This window comes from Heterodontus francisci, chromosome 4, assembly GCF_036365525.1.
Source record: "Heterodontus francisci isolate sHetFra1 chromosome 4, sHetFra1.hap1, whole genome shotgun sequence".
NCBI lineage: Eukaryota > Metazoa > Chordata > Chondrichthyes > Heterodontiformes > Heterodontidae > Heterodontus > Heterodontus francisci.
In genome coordinates, this window is record NC_090374.1 from 66665940 (window position 1) to 66690079 (window position 24140).

At 44.4% G+C, this 24140-nt stretch overlaps 1 protein-coding gene across 7 annotated transcripts in view; it reads right to left on the reverse strand.

Moving 5' to 3' along the window:
* The window catches only part of mef2cb (myocyte enhancer factor 2cb), a 314026-nt gene that overhangs the window by 159007 nt on the left and 130879 nt on the right, over positions 1–24140 (reverse strand). For all 7 annotated transcript variants that reach the window (XM_068029659.1, XM_068029657.1, XM_068029658.1 and 4 more), the window contains one exon: positions 6113–6296. In XM_068029659.1, the coding sequence (XP_067885760.1) occupies positions 6113–6166 (54 nt within the window). In that variant the 5' untranslated portion in view covers positions 6167–6296. The remainder of the gene's footprint in view (positions 1–6112; positions 6297–24140) is intronic.

A 24140-nucleotide genomic window follows, 5' to 3' on the forward strand; every position in this document is an offset into this window, starting at 1 on the left:
GGTAGGTGAGGGAACCAACAAAAGGTAAAAACATAGTTGACCTTGATCTCACCAATTTACCTGTCGCAGGTGCATCTGTCCATGACAGTAGAGACAGGAGTGACCAGCTCGCAGTTCTCATAGAGTCATAGAGTTGTACAGCATAGAAATAGGCCCTTCGGCCCACCACGTCCATGCCGACTATAATGCCTATCTATACTAATCCCACCTGCCTGCATTAATTCCATATTCCTCTATACCTTGCTCAATGCCTGTTAAATGTTGCTACTGTTCCTGCCTCCACCACCTCCTCTGGCAGCTCATTCCAGATACCCAATATTCTTTGTGTGAAAAATTTACCCATTTGAACCCCTTTAACCCTCCTCCCTCACACCTTAAATCTATGCCCTCTATTTTTAGTCACCCCTATCATGGGAAACAGACTCTAGCTTTCTACCCTATCTCTGCCTCTCGTAATTTTATATACCTCTATCATGTCCCCTCTCAACCTCCTTCTCTCCAGGGAAAACAGACCCAGCCTATCCAATCACTCTTTATAACTCAAGCCCTCTAAACCAGGAAACATCCTTGTCAATCTTTTCTGCACCCTCTCTAGCTTAATCACATCTTTCCTGTAGTGCGGCGACCAGAACTGCACACAGTACTCCAAGTGCGGCCTAACCAACGTTATTTACAACTGTAACATGATGTCCCAATTCTTGTACTCAATGCCTCAGCTGATGAAGGCAAGCATGCCATATGCCTTCTTCACCACCCTGTCTACCTGCGTTGCCACTTTCAGGGAACTATGTACTTGCACACCAAGGTCGCTCTGCTCAACAACACTCCCCAGGGCCCTGCCATTCACTGTATATGTCCTGCCCTGGTTTAACTTCCCAAAATGCATCACTTCGCACTTGTCTGCGTTAAATTCCATTTGCTAATTCTTTGCCCACTTTCCCAGTTGATCTATATCCTGTTGTAACAGACAACCTTCTTCACTGTCCACTATACCACCAATTTTGGCGTCATCTGCAAACTTACTAATCATGCCCCCTACATTCTCATCCAAGTCATTAATATATATGACAAACAACAGAGGGCCTGACACCGATCCCTGCGGCACACCACTGGTCACCGGCCTCCAATCTGAAAAACAACCCTCCACTACCACCCTCTCCTCCTATCACCAATTTTGTATCCAATTGGCTAGCTCACCCTGGATCCCATGTGTTCGAACCTTCCGGACCAGCCTACAAAGCGGGACCTTGTCAAAGGCCTTGCTAAGGTCCATGTGGACGATGTCCACCACCCTGCCCTCATCAATCCTCTTGGTCACCTCCTCGAAAAACTCAATCAAATTCATGAGACATGATTTCCCACGCACAAAGCCATGCTGACTATCCCTAATCAGACCACGCCTTTCCATATGCATATAAATCCTGTCTCTCAGAATCCCTTCCAATAACTTTCCCACCACTGATGTAAGGATCACTGGCCTGTAGTTCCCTGGCTTATCCCTGCTGCCCTTCTTAAATAAAGGCACAACATTAGCTCTCCTCCAGTCTTCCGGTACCTCACCCGTGCTAACGATGATACAAAAATCTCTGCCAGGGCCTCAGCAATCTCCTCCCTTGCTTCCCATAGCATCCTGGGATACATCTGGTAAGGCCCTGGGGATTTATCCACCTTAATGCGCTTCAAAGCCTCCAACACCTCCTCTTTTATAATGTTGATATGCTCCAGGATATCGCTGTTCCCTCCCTTGAACTCACTAGCTTCCATGACCTTCTCCACTGTAAATACAGATGAGAAGTATTCATTTAATACCTCACTCATTTCCCATGGCTCCACACATAGATTACCATACTGATCTTTAAGGGGACCTACTCTCTCCCTAGCTACCCTTTTACTCTTAATATACTTATAGAATCTTTTAGGATTCTCCTTTATCTTATCTGCCAGGGAAATCTCTGTCTTCACACTCAGCATACCCGCTATCGTGTTGTGTGATGGGCCATGAGCAGCAGCATAATTATATTCAACCACAATCTGTAACCTCATGGCCTGGCATATCCCCCACTATATCATTACCATCAAGCCAAGGGATCAACCCCGGTTCAATGTAGAGTGCAGGAAGGCATGCCAAGAAGAGCACCAGGCATACATAAAAATGTGTCAACCTTGTGAAGCTACAACATGGGAGTACTTACATGCCAAACAGCGGAAGAAGCATGCAATGGACAGAGTTAAGCGATCCCACAACCAACGGATCAGATCAAAGTTCTGCAGTGTGGGTTCTGCCAGGACCACTCGACTCCAGACCTCATTACATGGTCCAAACATGGACAAAGGAGCTGAATTCAAGAGGAGACGGGAGAGTGACTGCCCTTGATATCAAGGCAGCATTTCACTGAGTATGACTCAAGGAGCACTCGCAAAATTGAAGTCAATGGGAATCAGGGGAAAACTCTCCACTGGTTGCACTCATACTTCGCACAAAGGAAGATGACTGTGGTTGTTGGAGGCCAATCATCTCAGCCCCAGGACATCGCTGCAGGAGTTCCTCAGGGTACTGTCCTAGGCCCAAAAATCTTCAGCTGCTTCATCAATGACCTGCCCTCCATCATAAGTTCAGAAGTGGGGCTGTTTGCTGATTATTGCACAATGTTTAGTACCATTTGCAACTCCTCAGATATTGAGGCAGTCCATGCCCATATGCAGCGAGACATGGACAGCATTCAGGCTGATAAGTGGCAAATAACATTTGTGCCACACTAGTGTCAGGCAAGACCATCTCCAACAGAAGGGAATCGAACTATCTCCCCTTGACATTCAAAGGAATCACCATTGCTGAATTCCCCACAATCAACATCCTGGGGGTCACCATTGACCAGAAACTGAACTGGACTAGCCATATAAATGCTGTGGCTACCAAAGCTGGTAAGAGGCTGGGAATTCTGAAATGAGTAACTCACCTCCTGACTCCTCAAAGCCTGTCCACCATCTACAAGGCACAAGTCAGGAGTGTGATGGAATGCTCTCCACTTGTCTGGAAGAGTGTGGCTCCAACAACACTCAAGAAGCTCAACACAATCCAGGATAAAGCAGTCCACTTGATCGGCACCCCATCCACAAACATTCACTTCTTCCATCACCAACGCACAGTGGCAGCAGTGTGTACCACCTACAAGATGCACTGCAGCAACTCACTAAGGATCCTGCGACCGCACCTTCCAAACCCACAACCTCTACCACCTAGAAGGACAAGGGCAGCAGATACATAGGAAAACCAACACCTGCATGCTTCCCTCCAAGCCACACACCATCCTGACTTGGAACTATATTGCCGATCCTTCACTATCACTGGATCAAAATCTTGGAACTCCCTTCCTAACAGCACCGTGGGAGTACATGCACCAGATAGACTGCAGTGGTTCAAGGAGGTGCCTCACCACAACCTTTTCAACGGCAGTTAGGGATGGGCAACAAATGCTGGCCTTGCCAACAATGCCCGCATCCCATGAAACAATAAAAAAAATAAAAATTAGGTTGATAATCATGAGCAAACACTCTTAAGGACTAATTTCCCTCTCCATCCTTCCACTGGGATCCAGGTAAGCATATCTAAGGGGCACCCAGATTTTCTGGCCCTCGCAATGCAGGCCCATTTGCTCGCAAGACCTTACACTGGGAATGAGGGCAAAGGGGTGGCAATAGGAGTGCAGTTGCAGGCCTGGAGCCCAGCAACCAGAAGACAACAAGGTAAGAATATCATGGGGAGAAGAAAAAATGGGAAGCTAGCTACAGTTAATTTCTATTCTTAGGTTGCTACAGGGTCCAAACAGCAGCTTTTTTAGAGACTCAAGTGCTCACTCAGGGTTTCCAGAATATTTTGAGATAGCAGACCCGGGGCAGAGATCTGATGTAATGGATAACTTCTCTTCAGTTAAAGTAAATTGTTCTGTCGCATTTTTAAGAATTTCCAACCAATCACATCCAAAAACTCCAAATTGTTGGAAATGGGTGAAAATACCACATCAAAAATTTATAATCAGTTTTTTTCAGGTTGCACTATGGTGATGTTTAAATAAATCTTTGAAGTTATCAAGCTATTTACATACCAAGATGTAAACATCAGTTTTTAGTGATTTTTAAAAAATTATCAAGACAAGGAATGTCGTTGTTCAGGAATGGCCCACAATCCAAAACCAGGCACTCCAATTGAGGTACAATACAGCCTGCTGTGAATATCCCTTCATTTCACCTGCAGAAGATCAAATGCACTAATATGAATTTCTGCATGAATTATCCAAGTGACATTTTGAGACAGATTGCCAATTAATACTCAATTGACAGCAACATTGTGTTATGGGCTGAACATGAGGCCATATGAACAGTTCACAGAGAAATGAAAATATTCATACTGGTAAAAAAGGGTGATCTGAAGCTAACCAAACTAATTTTTTAGACAATTCTTATAACAAGTAGACAGACAAGACTTTCACCCCAGCGGATTGGGTAGGATCTGAACCCAAGTTGTGGACACTGTGCTAACTCTATAAGCTACCTGTTCCCCTAACTGATTTTGTTTTTAAATTGTTTTAGTTATTTCGGAATGGAATGTTTGTGTTGCAGCAGGAACACTTCCCACACCATATAAACCTAAAATTATAATGAACAATTCAATATTATGTAAATAAGAGAAAGTTTAAATGATACAATCAATACAGAGATAAGTACTTCCAAATGTGTTTGATTAATTATCTTAAAATACAAAATTATTCTTTCTATTTGCATTTTTATGCAGAATTTGGTGCTGGCAAAAGTAATTTTCATCAGCTCCCATACTATTATGGCATTTGAATAAACTGCTGCTCCTGTGTTCCAATTTAACACTTTTATGTGGAAATTGTAAGTGGATATCTAATGGTTACTGCAGTGACAAGTGACAAGGACATCTGGGAAGTATCTAAATAAACGCTGATTCTCTTCACTATAAACTTTTATAAGATCTATCTTTGAGCTCCCAGTTGATGTACTCAATTGGTTGGGAGAGAATTAATGATTTATAAACCAGCATTGAAGACCTTAATTTCAGCTTCCAACTGCAAACTATTTAAAGCAAGCAAAGAGGTAGCTGGATAATGGCAGCATTATTGCTTTCGGACTTGGCTTGAAGCAATAACCAGCCTACAGGGAAAAACATAGAATGTAACCATCATAAATCCTAGGTTGGTTTGTTCTTAAAACATAATTTTTCCTTTAGAGCTGTTCAATCCCAACACAAAGTGTTGTTTTATTAATTCAACAGAGTGAATCATTGAGCGCATGGAAATGAAATTTGTGCTTAGATTGGTTTCTGTCAAAACAATGTTGTGAGGATACAGAGATAAAATTATAGCATCAGAGAGATTAAGTAAATCAAAGAATAAATGGAGGTAAAGGATTTAAATAAAATATAGAAGACTGAGTGGAGAGTAGTTTGACTCTCTCCTCCTTCTGATGTACTCTGATACTCACAAAGCAATTACAGCATGTTAAAACCAATATAATCTAACTTTTTTCAATTGAATGCAAGGAAGGTTGCCTGAAAATTGAACAGCTTTGCTATTTTTAATATGTTTTGAGAACTTCCAATTGTATTGGCATAAATTATTACTGCTCATGTCTTTATTTAGGATAGATTTTATTGCTTAAGGAAATACATAATGTAATGAAAAAGCATTTATTTTCTTTGGCGCACACAAAAATAGTTAAGATATATATTTGGGATCCACATTTCAGAAACTGAGGAAGCCGCAATTCCCATCAGTATCAATTCCAGTAACTGGTTCAGTGGCACACTTATTATGTTACTTGTATTAGCGACTATTAAAATCAATATATTCAGCGGATAGATTTAATTTTTATTTTCAATTCACACTTTAATTTAATTAGGGCATAGAAAGCTGTTTGCAACAGTTATTGCCTATGGTTAACGATGAATAAAAATGTAGTGATTCTTCAAAGTAAAATCAACACATAAAGAACACAAATTATTTTGCACTACTACAAAACAGAAACGAAAACAACAATAGACTGAATGTAATGAGTATTGTAAAAGGAACTGTTATTTGTAGTTGTCCCTCACCTGTCTGTTTCGTTCATCCACAATCCGCGTGATCTGAATCTTTTTTCTCCCCATTTCTACAATTTCTCTTCTCTCCTCTCCTTTAACTCCTGTACTTTTGACGTTAACTTACTCCTGTTTTCTCAATACAAATCTTTCTTCTCACTTCTCACTTCGTTCAGTTCACAGATTCTTGCATCTGTCCCTGTCAATAGACCAAAAAAAAACAATATTTGTTAAACAGGACACCTTCAATTACAAAGCAAGGTAAAATGTATAGGGGTCAAAATTCCACAGTTTTTATGCAGGCTTTCCACTGTTTCCTAAAGATTGCATTTTGCTTGTGTAAGGGGCGGAACCTCCAAAAGATAATGATAGTGAGGCAGATAGGGGGGAGGTTTTGGGGCAGCAACACGCTACATCAGGAGTTCCCATTTCAGTGGCTCAGTCATGACCAGGCATATCTCTGGAGATAGGTACATCCAGTAAGATGAAATGCAGTGAGGTCCAAATCAGAAAAGTAGGCCAGATCCTAAAGAAATTTGCCCAATTTTATTTTGAAGAAGCAGATCAAACAGTTTATATGGGGCCGAAGAAAACACAATCAGAGTTGGGGTCGGGGAGGGAGGTGTGGGGGAGGTGGGGAGAGAGGCCCTAAGCCCATGCTGATGGGCACTGAAATTAGCAGCCACTTGAAGCAGATGGCATCAGGAAGGATACACCACAGTGTCATTTCAACCCGCCTGTCCTATGCTAATTAGATGCCCTCTCACTGACCCAGCATTTCTGGCAGGGTTAGCACCGGAGGGTAGTGACGCATGTTATCCTGGTATAATCGCTATTATTGCATCCAAAGGAATTTCAGGACATACTTTCATTAAAGGATTTATTTAGATTCAGCTTAAAATGTAACATTTGAACTGGTACAACAGGAATTATGATTTGTGTTTTATGGCGCAACAATTTTTCTTATAGTGATAAAACACCTGAGAACTAATATTAACTTGGGGCAGGTATCATGTGTGTGAGGGTGGGGGGGGCAGTGGTGGGGTAAAAGGATTGAGGGGGAATCAGGGAACTCTGTGATTTTGGTGGGGGGTGGGGGGGGGTGGGTTGCTGGAGCAAGGCATCCTTGCGTGGGTAGGAGGAGCAGAAGGAATCTTACAAAAGTTTTTTGAAAACTCTCTTCACTGAGCTTCCTGTGGCCATGATCCTTGATATCGCCAACTTTTGCTGGCAGGCCCAACACTATGCAGGGCTAGTCGTCTCATGGTTACAATGATTTGCACATCCCAATAATGTTATCAGGTCATGAGTTTGCCATTTAAATTAAGCCCACACTTCTTCGGGGTCTTCCTGTGCCTGAAATCCATCTGGTTAAATTGCTGGGGGTTGGGAATGTGGCAGCACCTCCTTTCACACTGCCATCTTAGCCCTCCCATGCCCACACTGATCCTGCTGGGCAGGCGAGGTTAAAATCAGCCCTTTACTGTCTTGGGATAAACTAAAAATCAAACACAAAGCAAAAATTGTGCCAAAAGCAAAGTTGGTTCTTGTGCCAGCAGTTATGTTACTTTCTAATATATAAAATTACATTAATAGTAGGGGCCCCAACAACCCCACTGCCTTGTGGGCGTCTCGGGAGAGACCAAGGCTAAGGGAGTAAACCCTAACAGAAAATCCGGAGCGGAACCCCGTAGGCGGTCATGTGTCACCTTTGGCATGTTTCCGGCAGTTCCTGCAGCCATACTGGTGCCAAACGTCGTGTCCTGCACTCCTTTGGACCCCACCAGAAAGGCCGAGAGGGGGGTTTTGACGACTGGGCAACTCTCAACCTCCATAAATTTGCCCAGGCATGCGCCATGGAGAGGTCACTCCATAGTTGCCTCACAGCGACTGAAACAACACGGAAGGCAGCAGTTACGGGTTATCTGCAGCACCTGTGGAAGAGCCTATCACTCCAGAATTGGCCTTTATAGCCACTCCAGGCGCTGCTTCACAAACCACTGACCACCTCCAGGCGCGTATCCATTGTCTCTCGAGATAAGGAGGCCCAAAAGAAATAGTACAGAGACTTGTTTTTGAGAAGGGACATGCGTAGCAAAATTAAGATGATTGTACTAAGATATGCTGGTTATATCAAAGTACAAATTGGTTCAGTTCACAATTATAGCACAATAGACCACTATATTGGACAAGCTGTGTGGCCCAAAGAAAAATGTGTTCCAAGAAAGGTATTTTATAATGATTCTCTACTAATGAAGGAAATTATAAAATTGAGTCTCATATTATGGTTCTTGCATATGAAAGAGCCCTTCAAAGGAAGGACTACAAAATTCCAAATTCACATACTGGCCTGAACTTTATAAGCTCGCTGCCAGTCTCGGCGGTGAGCTTGAAAGAAGGTGCGGTGCACATGCGTCGTGCCCGCTGCTGAGCCCCTGCAATATTTTGCACGGGGGTTCATTTAAATGGAGGGGACAGCTGCTCTGTCGCTGGCAATGGCGTCTGGCGCCACTGCGCAGGTGCCTGCGCCATTTTTAAATGTCTTCAAGCCCTCCAGGTAAATTTAAATTTTTGAAGGTCCTGCTGCACTAGAATTATAAATAAAATTTTATTTAAACTTTGAATCCCCTCTCCTACCGCACCGCCCACCCCCCCCACCCCATCCCCGGAAAATCACTTTTTAATATGCAATCTTTCACCCCCCCAACTTCAGCACCTATGTTCCTCAACTCCTTCCCACCATCAACTAATCAGAGCAGTTTTCTTCGCTTTCCCCCAGCTCCCCCCACCCTGCAAATTTCACTCCTCCCCCATCTCCAATAGTGTCACGCCTTGGACCTCTATACAGAGATCCAAAGGCATGGGAGTTCTGGCCAGCAGCTGGAATATTGGCATAGGATGGCCTTCGCTACCAAGTAAGTTTTTATTCATGACTTTTAATATGATTAGCATATGCAGATGAAAGCTTCACCGCTGAGCGGTGGGGGCCACATCGAGGCCTCACCATCGCAGGTAAAATATGGGCGATTCAAGTTCATCCCATTGTTTCAGTAGGATAACCAACTATTGTGGCAATGCAAAGTAACAATTGTATCATAGTTAATGAAATCACAATGTGCCTTAAGTAGGAAGGAAAACATTGTTTTTTTGACATGACATTACAGATACTGTCATGTTCCTCGTTATGCAAATAACATATTTATCACTGACATTCTGCTGGAATGAGAAATTTTAGCAGCTTTGAAGTTAAAATAAAATTGTATGAAAGCAAAATATCATTTGAATATGAATACTCTGAGGAACTAAAAGTTACATGATAACTGAATATTCCTGTTTTCACAAGAGTGTTATTTATTTGGTAATTTTTTAAATACCCTTTATTTTGGGAAAGTTTTGCTGAAAAAACTCCAATGAGTGAAATCACTGTGTTATAATATTTTCACTTCTCTTTTCAACCTCGCTGCCATCTTGCACTTTATATTTTCACCATTCATCTAGGGTTCTCTGTTAAAAATCAATCTCTGCGACAACATTTGTTTTGGCCTGTAACCAGATACTGATTTATGTCCCTTTGTAACCTGATATGATTCTTCTGTGTATGGTGACTCTGCTCAGGTATGCTATCATAAAACTAAAATACAAAGTCATTGGCTATAATTTGCTGAAGCAGGGCAGCTAATGACATCTGCCATTAGTTAGAATTGGCCTTGTACGTTTAGGTTTTTTAGATTTTTTTGTGTGGCAGGTCGCTGCAAGTGCAGGCTGATAGCATCGTAGCAAGAGAAACCGGGTATCTGGGACCTGAGTGAGCCTGGCAAGCAACAGTGCATCTCCTTAACCAATGAGATTTAAGGGTTGTGAAATAAACAGTGCAAGGACTGGGAAAGAAGTGTAAATATGGCGGAAGAATTCAGTGTTAAATCAGGTACCGAAAGAGAAAGAGAGGACAAGAAAGATTTGATCAAGAGAGAGAGCAAAAGAGACAGAAAGGAAATTTAAAAAAATAAATTTAAAAAATCTCCAGCAATGAATACCTGAAGGAATACAAGTCCACACTAGTAATAATTTTCAGTTTCAAAGAGGAGGATTGGCAGTAACTAACACTTTTTACATTGTTAAAAGGGTACTGAGACTGAAATAACAAGACTTAACTTTCTGTGGCGAGTTTAGTTCATATCTACCACACCAATACAGCAACTTCACACCATTCAATGCATTTTAAAGGTGAGGCAGGCAGTAAGAAGCTGTTTTCACAAAGCTAATGGTGGAGCAGCAGAACTCGGACAGCAACTTTTTAAAAATTCTTTCACGGGATGTGGGCATCACTGGCCAGGCCAACATTTATTGCCCATCCCTAATTGCCCTTGAGAAGGTGGTGGTGAGCGCCTTCTTGAACTGCTGCAGTTCATGTTCACTTTTAGATAGTTGAGGTTAACCTCACATTTGCCATTTGCGTGTAAATGATAGTAAGCACGGTTAGCCTCGCCATTATTTTGACAGAAAATTCTGGCCTATTTGAAGTACATTGCTATTGAATGAGACGATTGGCTCTAACATGACACACCAATCTGAAGTTTCACAAATCACATGTCAATTACAGGTGAGGGAGGACATTTCGCCCATCTACTTGCCCTCCAAATATCTCCTTCTCTAGTTCGTCATTTTTTGGTTACACCTCTGTGAAGCACTGTGGGACATTTTTCTATGTTAAAAGTACAATGTAAATGTAAGCTGTTACTGTTGTTGAAATGTCTTCTGCTTACTTAGCAATGACTAAAGCCACACTGGTTATTAAGCTGAACTTTTAAATTAAGAGTTTTGCAAATTCGATGAAGGAAGTTACAATACTTTTTTAAAATGACATAAAAATATTGCTAACAATGTCTATATTACAAAGGAGTACAACACAGGTATAAAAGGCAGCCACCATGTTGAGAAACAGCAGCAGCACAAGATTCAGAATAGTATGCAACACCTTGGAAAATAATGCAAACAGCATAGACTATTATGCACACAAGTTCGGGTTCACTTTAATAGCAACCTTCTCAGCTTTCTGCAACAACACGTGTAAGAGTTAAGGATTGTGTCCCTTCAGAAAAAAAATCACCATGCTACAATAACTCAATTCAACAGCAATTCAACACTAATATATTTAAGCTACTGTGTATTTTTCAAATACGTTTGTAACCTGAGCTACACTGATAGTCTCCCAATTTCAACATAATAAATCATGCTGTATACTAATTTATGATACATTCAACAACAATTTATATTTATATAGCACCTTTAATGTAATAAAATGCCCAAAGGTGTCTCAAAGGAGCGTTATGAAGCAAAATTTGACACTGAGCCACAGAAGGAGATATTAGGGGCAGGCATTTAAAAATGTCAACAAAGAGGTAGGTTTTTAAGCAGTGTCTGAAAAGATGAAAGAGAGGTAGAGAGGCAAAGAGGAGTCAGGAGGGAATTCCAGAGTTTAGGACCTTGGCAGGCACAGTCACCAATGATGAAGCGATAAAAATTGGATTGCCAACAGGCCAGAACTGGAGGAGTGCAGATATCTTGGAGGGCTATTGGGATGGAGGAGATTATAGAGATAGGGAGGGGCAAGCCCAAGGAGGGATTTGCAAACAAGGATGAGAATTTTAAAATCGAGGTGTTGTTTGACCGGGGGCCAATGTAGGTCAGCCAGCGCAGAGGGATAGGGAAACAGGACTTGATGCGAGTAAGGACACAGGTAGCAGAGTTTTGGGTGACCTCAAGTTTACAGAGGGTAGAATGTGGAAGGCCAACCATCAGTGCATAGGAATAGTCTAGATATAACAAAGGCATGAATGAGGATTTCAGCAGCAGGTGACCTGAGGCAGGGGTGGAGTTGGGCGATGTTATAGAGGTGGAAATAGGCAGTCTTGGTGATTGTGCGGATATCTGGACGGAAGCTCATTTCGGGGTCAAATGTGACACCAAGTTTGCAAACAGTCTGGTTCAGCCTCAGTCAGGGGCCAGGGAGAAGAATGGAGTGAATGGGCAGGCAACGGAGTTTGTAGCAGGGAACACAGTCAATGGCTTTTATCTTCCCAATATTTATTTGGAGAAAATATCTACTCATCCAGTACTGGATGTCAGACAAGCAGATTGATAATTTAGAGACAGTGGAGGATTAAAGATAGGTGGCAGTGAGGTAGAACTGGATGTCCTTAGCGTACATGTGACAACTAACGTTGTGTTCTCCGTTGATTTCGTACAGGGGCAGCATTGGAGATGAGAAATAAGAGAAATAGGAAATTCAAGTATAAGTAATGATATTCCAATGCCCTGATCCTCTTAATCTCTGATTTGGCTGCCATGCAGAGTCACTGAAGTACATTCCTATTAAATGTGATCCAAAAGCAAAATACTGCAGAGGCTGGAAATGTGAAACAAAAAAAGAAAATGCCGGAAATACTCAGCAGCTCAGGCAGCATCTAGAGAGAAAAACAGAATTAACGGACTGAATTTTATCAGCCTCCTCAGGATGGGAACGGAGACGGGGGCCCATAAAATTGTGTCAGAAGGGGGCGTGGAGTGCCCGCCACCTTCTGAACGCCTTCCAATTTAGTCCGGGATGGGGAAGGCCGAGGACAGTCTTCCCGCCCCAGGCACAATGAGGCCCTCAAGTAGCCAATTAATTGCCACTTGAAGCCTCTTCCCACCTCCACCTCAAGTTAATGGAAGGTGAAAGGGCCTTCCGCCAAGGGAAGTCACTGCCAGGTGAAACCTGTCAGCCTTCTAGTGAGGTTGGGGGAGGTACCTCCTTTGGGGGCAATTCAGGACCCCTGGAGGACCCCCACCCTGCCAGCGATCATCACCCCCCTGGGAAGACACCTCCAACCTCACCAACCCGACCAAACACCCGTCGCCAGGGCCTGCCTAAATGACCCCGGCGACCCTGACCTCACTTACCTCTCTCAGGGTCTCTGATGTTCTCGGGTCTTCAGGGCCTCCTGCAGAACTGGCAATGGCCACTACTCCCATTGGCCCTGCCGGTACTACAGAGCTGCCGGCCTTCTGATTGGCTGGCAGCTCTTGGAGGAGGGCGCTTGTTCCTTAAAGGGAGAGCATCCCCAATGGTGGGCAGTTAATTGTCTACCCGCCATGGAATTCCAATGAGGGTCCAATGGAGGGCCGAGGTGTGGTCTCCCCCCACTTTCCTGCCCACTTCCGGGACCCACCTTCACTAGAACAAAACTCAGCCCAACATTTCAAGTCTGTGACCTTTCATCAGAACTGGGCAAGTTAGAAATATAATAGGTTTTGAGCCAGTGAAAGGGGGGAAGAAGGAAGAAGAAGAAAAATGAAGGTCTATGGTAGGGTGAAGGGAAGGAGAGATTAAATAATAAAAGGTTTCATGGTGCAAAGCCAAAGGGAGTGGTAATAGGACAAGTAAAGAAACAAAAGATGTGTTTGGATGAGGTGTGAATGGCAGGATAGCAGCTGCCTAAACACAAAGCTAAGGGATTAAGAAAGAAACAAGAGAGAAAAAAAAACCCAGCAAAAAAATACACGAAAAAGAAAAAAATAGGGGCAGAGGTTATGATCTATAATTATTGAACTCAATGTCAGGTCCACAAGGCTGTTAAGTGCCCAGTCAAAAGATGAGGTGTTGTTCCTCGAGCTTGTGTTGAGTTTCACTGGAACAATGTAGCAAGCCAAGGACAGAAAGATCAGAGTGGAAGCAGAGTGGAGAATTGAAATGACGAGCGACAGGAAGCTCGGGGTCACACTTGTTGACTGAATGAAGGTGTTCCGCAAAGTGGTCACTCAGTCTGCGTTTGGTCTCCCAAATGTTGAGAAGACCACATTGTGAGCAGTGAATATAGTACAGTAAATTGAAAGAAGTACAAGTAAATGACTGTTTCACTTGGAAGGAGTGTTTGGGGCCTTGGATGATGAGAAGGGAGGAGGTAAAAGGGCAGGTGTTGCATCTCCTGTGTTTCCATGGAAAGGTGCAGCAGGAAGGAGAGGAGATGCTGGGGTAACTGAGGAATGGACCAGGGTGATGTGAAGGGAATACTCCCTTCGGAATGCTGAAAGGGGAGGGGAGGGGAAGATGTGTTTGGTGGTAGCATCATACTGGAGGTAGCAGAAATGGTGGAGGACGATTTGTTGAATGCAGATGCTGGTGGGGTGGAAGGTGAGGACAAGGGGAACCCTATTATGGTTCCACGAGGGGTGGGAGGGGTGAGAGCAGAAATGCATGAAATAGATTGGACATGGTTGAGGGCCCTGTCAACCATGGGGGGAGGGGGAATCCTTGGATGACGGAAAAGGAAGACATATCGGAAGCGCTAGTATGGAAGGTTGCATCGTCTGAACAGATGTGACGAAGACGGAGAAACTGGGAGAATGGAATTGAGTCCTTGCAGGAAGTGGCATGTGAATAAGTGTAGTCCAGGGAGCTGTGAGAGTCCGTGGGTTTACAGTGAATATTGGGTGATTGCCTATCACTAGAAAGGGAGACAGAGAAGTCAAGGAAGGGAAGGGAAGGGAAGAGTCAGAGATAGATCATGTGATGGTGAGAGAAGGGTGGAAATTGGAAACAAAGTCAATGAAAGGTTCCAGTTCAGGGTGAGAGCAGGAAGCAGCACTATACAGTCATCAATCTACCGAAAGAAGATGTGAGGCAGGAGGGCTGAGTAGGACTGGAACAAGGAATGTTCCACATATCCCACAAAAAGGTAGGCAATGCTAGGACCCATGTGGGTACCCGTAGCAACACCTTTTATTTGGAGGAAGTGAGTGGAGTTCAAGGAGAAGCTTTCAATAGGAAAACAATTTCAGCTAGGCGGAGACGGGTAGTGGTGGATGGAGACTGGTTGGGCTCCTGTTCAAGAAAGGAGCGGAGAGGCTTCAAACTATCCTGCTGGTGGATGGAGGTGTAGCGGGGCTGGACGTAGATGGTGAAGAGGAGACGGTGAGGGGCATGAAACTGGAAACCGTTGAAGTGATGGAGGGCATCGGAAGAGTCATGGATGTAGGTGGGAAGAGACTGGACAAGGGGAGAAGAAAATAGACTTGAGATAGGAAGGAATCAGTTCAGTGCAGCAGGAACAGGCTGAAACAATGGGTCTACTAGGGCTGTCTTGTTTGTTGATTTTGGGAAGGAGGTAGAAGTGGGCTGTACGGGGTTGGGGAACTATGAGGTTGGAGGCCGTGGAGGGAAGATCTCCAGAGGAGATGAGGTCAGTGACAGTCCTAGATACAATGGCTTGATGTCTGGTAGTGGGGTCATGGTCCGGGGAAGATAGGAGGAAGTGTCAGAATTGGCATTTGGCCTCTGCTAGGTAGGGATCGGTACGCCAGACAACAACAGCACCTCCCTTGTTTGATGATGATGCTAGCATTGGATCTGAGAGAACGGAGTGCTGCAAGTTCAGAGGGAGATAAGTTAGAGCGAGTGAGGGAAGCAGAGAAATTGAGATGGCCAATGGTATGCTGGCATTTCTCAATGAAAAGATCGAGGGAGGGTAAGAGGCCAGAGGGAGGGGTCCAGGTGGAAGGAGAATATTGGAGATGAGTAAAAGCATCCACTGAGCGGGGGGAAGACTTCTGGCCAAAGAAGTGGGCACAGAGGAGACAGAAGAAAAGCTCAGCGTCACGTCGAGCTCGAAATTCATTGAGGTGGGGGTGTAAGGGGATGAAGGCAAGGCCTTTGCTGAGGACAATTTGTTCAGTCACAGAGAGGTAGGTTAGGGGGTATCATGAATATATGGCAAGCGGTGAGATTCAAAGAGGAGATGAAGTCAGAGGGAGAGGAAGGGGAAGAAGGATCCAGAGGGTTGTTGGTACACATGAGTGTAGAAGCTTGAGATCCTGCACACTTGAAAGGAAGATCAAAAGAGTTTTGTTAAAGCACTGGATGAGGTGATGGATGAAATGAAACTGTGGAACAGGACAGCTTTGAGATAGAGTGAGTTAGTGCTGCTTAAGACAGAGGTTGACTGTGTATGTGGTGGCGCATGGCATTGAGAGTGAATCTAGGAGGCGGTGAGAACAGAGGTTTGAGGAATGCTGAATGTCTAGGAGATATCTATAATCGTGGGTGGATCTGAAACAAGAAGGGTGGAAATTCAATGGGAATCCGGGTGGGATGAGTTGGAGGCGGAAGTAGTAGCTGAGGAAGGAGATGTGGATGTGAAAGCGAGTTTTGGTAGTAACCTGATCAAACACAAGAAGGGAGATAGAAAGCAATGAAGGTGAACAAGAAAGAAGAGACAAATGTAAATCCCGTCAGAGAGAAGGGCAGAGCTTCTTCAAGGTGGGCATTCCTGGAAGAGAGGTAGCAGGGAATTAAACACCAATACAAAAGCAAAATACAACAGATGCTGGAAAACTGAAACAAAAACAGAAAATGCTGGAAATACTCAGCATGTCGGGCAGCACCTACGGAGAAAAAAAGTGTTATCACTTCAGGTCCATGACCCTTCATCAGAACTGGGAAAAGTTAGAAATGTAATAGGTTTTGAGCAAGTGAAAGTGGGGGGAAAGAAGAACAAAAGGGAAGGTCTGTGACAGGGTGGAGGGCAGGAGAGATTAAATGACAAAAGCTTTCATGGTACAAATCCCAAAGGGAGTGGTAATAAGATAAGTCAAGTAATGGGACAAATGGGAGATGAATGTGATGGTTGGCTCTAACTTGACAGAGCAATCTGAACTTTCATAAGATCACAAGATAATTACAGATGAGGGAGGCCATTTGACCCATCTCAGTTCATCTAGCCAGAATGACTCTGAAGTTGAAGTTTCACACTGAAGCATCCAATTGGTTCGAATGATTCTAGGCTTTCCAAGTCCACCAGTCTGGGAGCTCATCATGTGCTGATCATTCTCTTCAAACCTCTGGATAAGTGCGGGAAAAATGTACCTAATGTCGCCCTCATTCTGATGAGCACCTTCGTGTGCGGCTGCATCAAGCTGTGTGTAGAGTCCCAGTACGCAAACACCAAGTGTCACTACGTGCTGAGGTTCAATCTGACCTTTTGTTGTGAAGGATGGGTCTGGCCACATTGCCGCGGAACGCTCCATCCAGTTGGACCACGCCGTACCACCTATCCTTTGTGGGAAAGTTTCTGCGGGAAAACACCTTTGACCACCAATTCATCAGGCAGTGGTCTGCATGGAATGTCCTCAAGGCCCTACGGGATAAGGAGATGGTGGATCCTGTCAGATGGTTCCCCAAGCAGACTGCCAAAGTCATTTGGCAGAATGCCTCATCACCAGAACTTTCAAACAAACACCATGACGTAGCTTGGCTGGTGGTGAGAAGGGCCCTCCCCCTTCCTGCATGCCCAGAGTCTCATCCCCTCCACACGTTGTCCTCGAGGTTGCTGCGGTGGGGAAGAGACAGTTGCCCACCTCCTTCTGGAATGTGTCTTTGCAAAACAGGTGTGGAAAGAGATGCAGTGGTTTTTGTCGAGGTTCATCCTAAGCAGCTCTGTAACACAGGAGTCTGTGCTCTACAAGCTGTTCCCAGGGACGCACACCGAGATAAACATCAACTGCTGCTGGAGGACCATCAATTTGGTGAAAGATGCTCTTTGGTCTGCCCGAAACTTGCTGGTCTTCCAGCGCAAAAAGTTGTCCATGACCGAGTGCTGCAGACTGGCACATTCCAAGGTCCAGGACTACATGCTGAGTGACGCACTAAAGCTTGGGGCAGCTGCTGCAAATGCTCAATGGGGAAAGACCACTGTGCAAGGTCCTCCCACCATAGTGAACTGAGGGGCTGGACTCATGGGAAACTCCTCGGGCTGTATACACCAGATATGGATTTGCTGTAAAATGTACACGGCATGTAAAATGGAATGGAAGGGTTGTGAAGCAACTCACTCCCGTACTGAAGAAAACTAATTTCCATTGCACTTTTCGGAACGCCAACTTGGTGCTGTTTTGAATTGCTTTGTAATGCATTTTTTTTTTACAGATTTTTATGAATAAAGTATATTTTTTGGGGAAAAAAGTGCTGATTATTCTTTGCATGAAGCACTTCCAATGCTTAAATGTCACCCTTTTGTATCTATGACCAGAACTGAGACTTTGACCAGAACACTGCATTTCTAGCATTACTTCCTCTGACTTGTATTCTAGTGTTTGGGTTAGAAAGTTCAACATTCTATTGACTACTGATTGCTGCTCTGCCTTACTTGGGTATTTTGAGCACTGATTCTACTAAGACTTGTGGTTCTTTTTCAACTATTGATATTTCAATACCATGCATGTGCCCATTTTCCCTTCCAATGCATAGTTTCCATATTTTATTTTTTAAATAAAATAACTAGAGTATGAAAAAATAATTCTTTATCAACAATACTTAAGAATAAACATCTAAATAATGCACTTTAAAGTGACCAAGAAAGAATTACAAATATTAATGTGTGCAAACAATTAAAATATATGTGCTTTGTTTTCATTAGAACATGTTCTGCTTGCTGCTAGGGAGTAAACCAATACACCATACAACAAAACTCTTTGAACTTTGCCACAATCTTACGGTTTTGCTGTTTGCTGAAATTTACTTGAGCATTACTTCTACACAGCATAATACTGTAGTAGGCACAGGAAAATATCCTCAATTTTCTTACACATCACTTTCACATTAAAAGGTAATTAACTATAAAATTCCAAAAACAGGAGGCTCAATTTTCCCTTTGGAGTCGGGGACCCTGACATCAGTACTGTTTCCGTATCCTGATCCTGCTCCAAGGAGGAAACAGTCACAGAATGTGATTTTCCCAGAGTTTGGCCCTAATTGGCTGGAGGGTGAGACTGGCAGCCAATTAGCAGCGGGAACCCTGATATCGGTACCATTTCTGAGTCCAGCCCCCACTCCAAATGGGAAGCAGCCATGGGATGCGAATTCCCCTGGGTGGTTTTGGCAGCCAATTAGCGGCAGCTGGTGCAGGAAGGTGGGGGAAGGCTGAAAATGCAGGCCCAATTTAAAGGAATGACAGCAGCCATTACTGTTGCTGCTGTATTCCAAAGCTTTGGCAAGGAGAAACGAGCAGTAGGAAAGCCAAAGGCCAGGCACCCATGTCAGAGCAGCCCCAAGGTTCAGTGATACTGATGTTGAAGGTGATGCTGGAGGCAGTGGGGAGAATGGAGGTATCTTGTTCTTAGAGAATAGCAGGATAAGACCACCCAGCCAAACCAAGCAGCGCTGGCTGGAGGGGGCAGAGCAAGTGAGCAGTTGCAGTGTTGTGAAGAGGACCTGGGTGCAGTGCCATAAGAGGGTCAATGACCATCTTCGTTCTGGCACGGTGAGTGCAGCTCGACACCCAGATGACAGGCCTTCAGGTCTGCAGCCACCAGCAGACACACTAGCTGAGCAGTCTGAGGCAGCATGGTGTTCCTGAACATGGGAGATATGTGTACCAAGGATAATTACTGACCCGTCAGCAAGGTTCAAATCTCTTGTGCTACTGTGGAGCTGATAAATGCAGCATCTCATTTAAATGAGCTGCTGGAATTGGTGAGAGAGGCCAACATTGCCTTATCTATCTCTCTTTTGTAGTTGCAGGAGAAGAGGGTGCACAATGCCAGGGAGAGAGCTCACACTGGAGGAGGAATGCCCCAGCTCGCCATCTTTACTACAATGGAGGAGACAGCTCTTGATTTGCAAGGGTGGTGTCGCATGAAGAAGTGGGCAATGCAGAAAAGGGAATACCTGCAAGAGAAGGTGAAAAGATTTTGAATTCTGTAGATGAAGTTGATGGGGTGCACTCCTCCCATGCAACAGCATGCCAAAACTTCAGCTACATTGGGAAGCCTCAGCTCTGCAAAGGAATCAGTTGTCAAGAGGCGAATTCTCATGATCCCCTTCTTATGTCTCCCACAGGGCCATTTATGTAGAGGGGTCATGCCAGTACTGCAGCAACATCAACGGGGTCCTCAGACGAGATGGAAGCCACAGACCCAGCACCATCACATCACTCAAGAGCACCCTCTGCTACTGCAGATACACTTACATTGGTGGGTCCTCGAGTGCAATTAGAAAGGTGGCACTGGGTGAAGAGCACATCATGAGTGAGCAGGAGTAGGTGAGAGTGGTAGAGGCAGCTGTGCCAGTCCCCCTCAGAGGATGGAGGACAGAGACAGCCATGCGACACTGTGACATGTCCAGGTAGCTTCTTCTTTGGCGGTACACTTGATGCTGAAGGTATGGTCTTCATTGCCTTCCTGCCCCTCATTCCTCACCTCTGCCTTCTTCATGCTCAGGATTCTGCATCTGTTCCTGGGGATGTTGATCCTCATCGTTAATCGTCCCTATCTCCGAGTACCTTAATCCAATGCCCAGCTGTTGACTTGCTTTCTGTCAGCTTCACTCACATTCCGTACTGTACCCCCCTCTTATGGCCCCACAATCCCTGGAGGGTCACAACCCCCTCAACTGACCAAGTGTGCACAGACCACTTGCTCTGCTAACTTTGCTCACCTGATGGCAACTGTGTGGCAATGAATGAGCGCCCCTCTCAACCATGCACCCTCTTCTACGTCCATCTCATTGAACGGTGAGGCCATGACTGGTTCCCCGCTGCTTTGCTGCCTCCTTCTACTTAGCCAGTTCCAGAGCCAGCATGGATCCTATGCCTTCCCCTCAAAAATTGGAGACTCGCTCCTAACGAGCTGACAACAAGTTCATTAACAAGCTTAATTGACCTCAGAAGGTCATTGGGAAGTCAACAAGATGGCCGGCATCAGGAAATCGCACACCTGCCAGTCTTAGTTTCCACCCTCATTTGGCCAGCAAAAACCAGTCCAAGAAGTCAGTTAACATCTGCAACAATGCCCCACTATCTACTTGCATTATCACACCATCAAAACTGCCAAGAACTGGGAATGAAGTCAATTTAGCGAACTAAAGGTATATACTGAATATTGATAAATTACTGTTGAATAAAACTCATCAGTTTCTTTTTGCGAATATTATTGTGACATGGAAATGAATGCCATTCAATGCACAAAAAAGATTCAACAGAGAAATTATAGAAGATATTATAAGTAGTACAGTATGCCAGGACATTGGAAAGCTGTAATCTTATCTCACAGCTGAGATAATGGTTATAAACTGTGCATGCTTTGCTATAGTGGCTTCTGACATCATCACAATACCGCAATTAAATTGCATCCTTGCCCTGCCTTTATGACTCAGCAATTTATCCAAATGAGTAGATAAGCCATACATCCAGGGAAATACCAGGAGCAATTGTCAGATTTAGCTGATCTCAGCTGGGGTGGCAGCTTCGATAGTACAACTGGTTTCAACAATCGTGAATTAGGGAAAGGAAAACCAGTAAGGGTTCCCATTTTTATTAAAAAGAAAAAGTGCTGGAAAATACTCAGCAGGTCTGGCAGCATCTGTGGAGACAGGAGCAAAGTTAACATTTCAGGTCACTGACTTGAAAAGTTAACTTTGCTTCTCCCTCCACAGATGCTGCCAGACCTGCTGAGTATTTTCCAGCACTTTTTCTTTTTATTTCAGATTTCCAGCATCTGCAGTATCTTGCTTTTATTCCCATTTTTAATACCTATCTGATGGCCACCACCACCCACCACACCCCCCCCCCCTCCCCCACCCATTGGAGGTGCATGTGGATGGCATGGGAAGTGAGTATTATGCTTTACTGTGATGGCTTTCATGGTTAAATAGCCTGTCATCATTCACTGTTAAGGTTGCTCAAGGAATAATGGACACTTGGGTGAGGCACCACAAAGCAGATGGGACTGATGGAACCAGACCACAAGTTAATTCTTTCCAGAGAGGAATGGAGGGAAGAATATTGGAAAGGAAACAGAGTAAGTTATTTATATTCTTGCAACTCACTCCAAGATATCTAAATATTCACTACAATTAGGTTTCATCACTACATTTTTGTAGCAGAATAGCCAAATTATTTAAAATATGAAAAAATAAACAGACATGTAAGTAAAGCCAACTTTTTTTATTCTTTCATGGAATGTGGACGTCACTGGCAAGGCCAGCATCAAACCCAGCCAATTACAGCCCCATCAGTCTACTCCTGATCATCAGCAAACTAATGGCAGGGGTCGTCGACAGTGCTATCAAGCGGCACTTGCTCAGCAATAACCGGTGCACTAATGCTCAGTTTGGGTTCCACCAGGGCCACTCAGCTGCTAACCTCATTACAGCTTTGGTCCAAACATGAACAATAGAGCTGAACTCCAGAGGAAAGGTGAGAGTGACTGCCCTTGACATCAAGGCAGCATTTGATTGAGTGTGGCATCAAGGAGGCATAGCAAAATTGGAGTCAATGGGAATCAGGGGGAAAAATCTCCACTGGTTGGAGTCATACCAAGGACAAAATAAGATGGTTATGGTTGTTGGAGGTCAATCATCTCAATTCCAGGACATTACTGCAGGAGTTCCCTAGGGTCCAACCATCTTCAGCTGCTTCAGCAATGACCATCCCTCCATCATAAGGTCAGATGTGGGGATGTTTGCTAATCATTGCACAACGTTCGTGACTCCTCAGATACTGAAGCAGTCCATGTCCATATGCAGCAAGACCTGGACAACATCCGGGCTTGGGCTGATAAGTGGCAAGTAACATTCGTGCCACACAAGTAACAGGCAGTGACCATCTCAAACAAAAGAGAATCTAACCATCTCCCCTTGAAGTTCAATGGCATTACCATCACTGAATTCCCCACTATCAACATCCTGGGGGTCGCCATTGACCAGAAGCTGAACTGGACCAGCCACATAAATGCTGTGGCTACAACAGCTGGTCAGAGGCTGGGAATTCTGTGGCGAGTAACTCACCTCCTGACTCCCCAATGCCTGTCCATCATCTACAACGCACAAGTCAGGAGTGTGATGGAATACTCTCCACTTGCCTGGATGGCTCTAGCTCTAGCAACACTCAAGAAGATCGACACCATCCAGGACAGAGCAGCCCGCTTGCTTGGCACCCCATCCACCACCTTCAACATTCACTCCCTTCACCACCAATGCACAGTGGCAGCAGTGTGTACCATCTACAAGCTGCACTGCAGCAACTCACTAATACTCCTTCGACAGCAAACCCGCAACCTCTACCACCTAGAAGGACAAGGGCAGCAGATGCATGGGAACACCACCACCTGCAAGTTCCCCTCCAAGCCACACACCATTCTGACTTGGAACTATATCTCTGTTCCTTCACTGTCGCTGGGTCAAAATCCTGGAACTCCCTTCCTAACAGCACTGTTGGTGCACCAACACCCCAAGGACTGCAGCAGTTATTTATTTTATTTATTAATTTATTTATTGATACAGCACTGAAACAGGCCCTTCGGCCCACCGAGTCTGTGCCGACCAACAACCACCCATTTATACTAACCCTAAAGTAATCCCATATTCCCTATCACCTCCCTATACTAGGGGCAATTTACAACGGCCAATTTACCTATCACCTGCAAGTCTTTTGGATGTGGCAGGAAACCGGAGCACCCGGCGAAAACCCACACAGACACAGGGATAACTTGCAAACTCCACACAGGCAGTACCCAGAATCGAACCCGGGTCCCTGGAGCTGTGAGGCTGCGGTGCTAACCACTGCGCCACTGTGCCGCCCATGTTCAGTTCAAGAAGGCAGCTCACCACCACCTTCTCAAGGGCAATTATGGATGGGCAATGAATGCTGGCATAGCCAGCGATGCCCACACCCCCTGAACAAATCAAAAAAAAGCATTTGTTGTCCACCCCAACAACTGATGATAGTTTCATGGCACCATTACTGAGACTAGCTTTCAATTCCAGATTTTTTTTTTATTTCATTGAATTTAAATTCCACTAGCTGCCAAAGTGGGATTTGAACCTGTGTCCCCAAGCTTCTGGATTACTAGTTCAATGACATTACCACTACGTCAACATCTCCTGTTAAATGTCAAATGTAACTTTTATAAACACTAAATTAATATTTGTTTTTATCATGTAATGTAAAATTATTTTAGGAAAGAAACACAATAAATTATAGCAGGTAACCTCAATTACCAACTGTCTTCT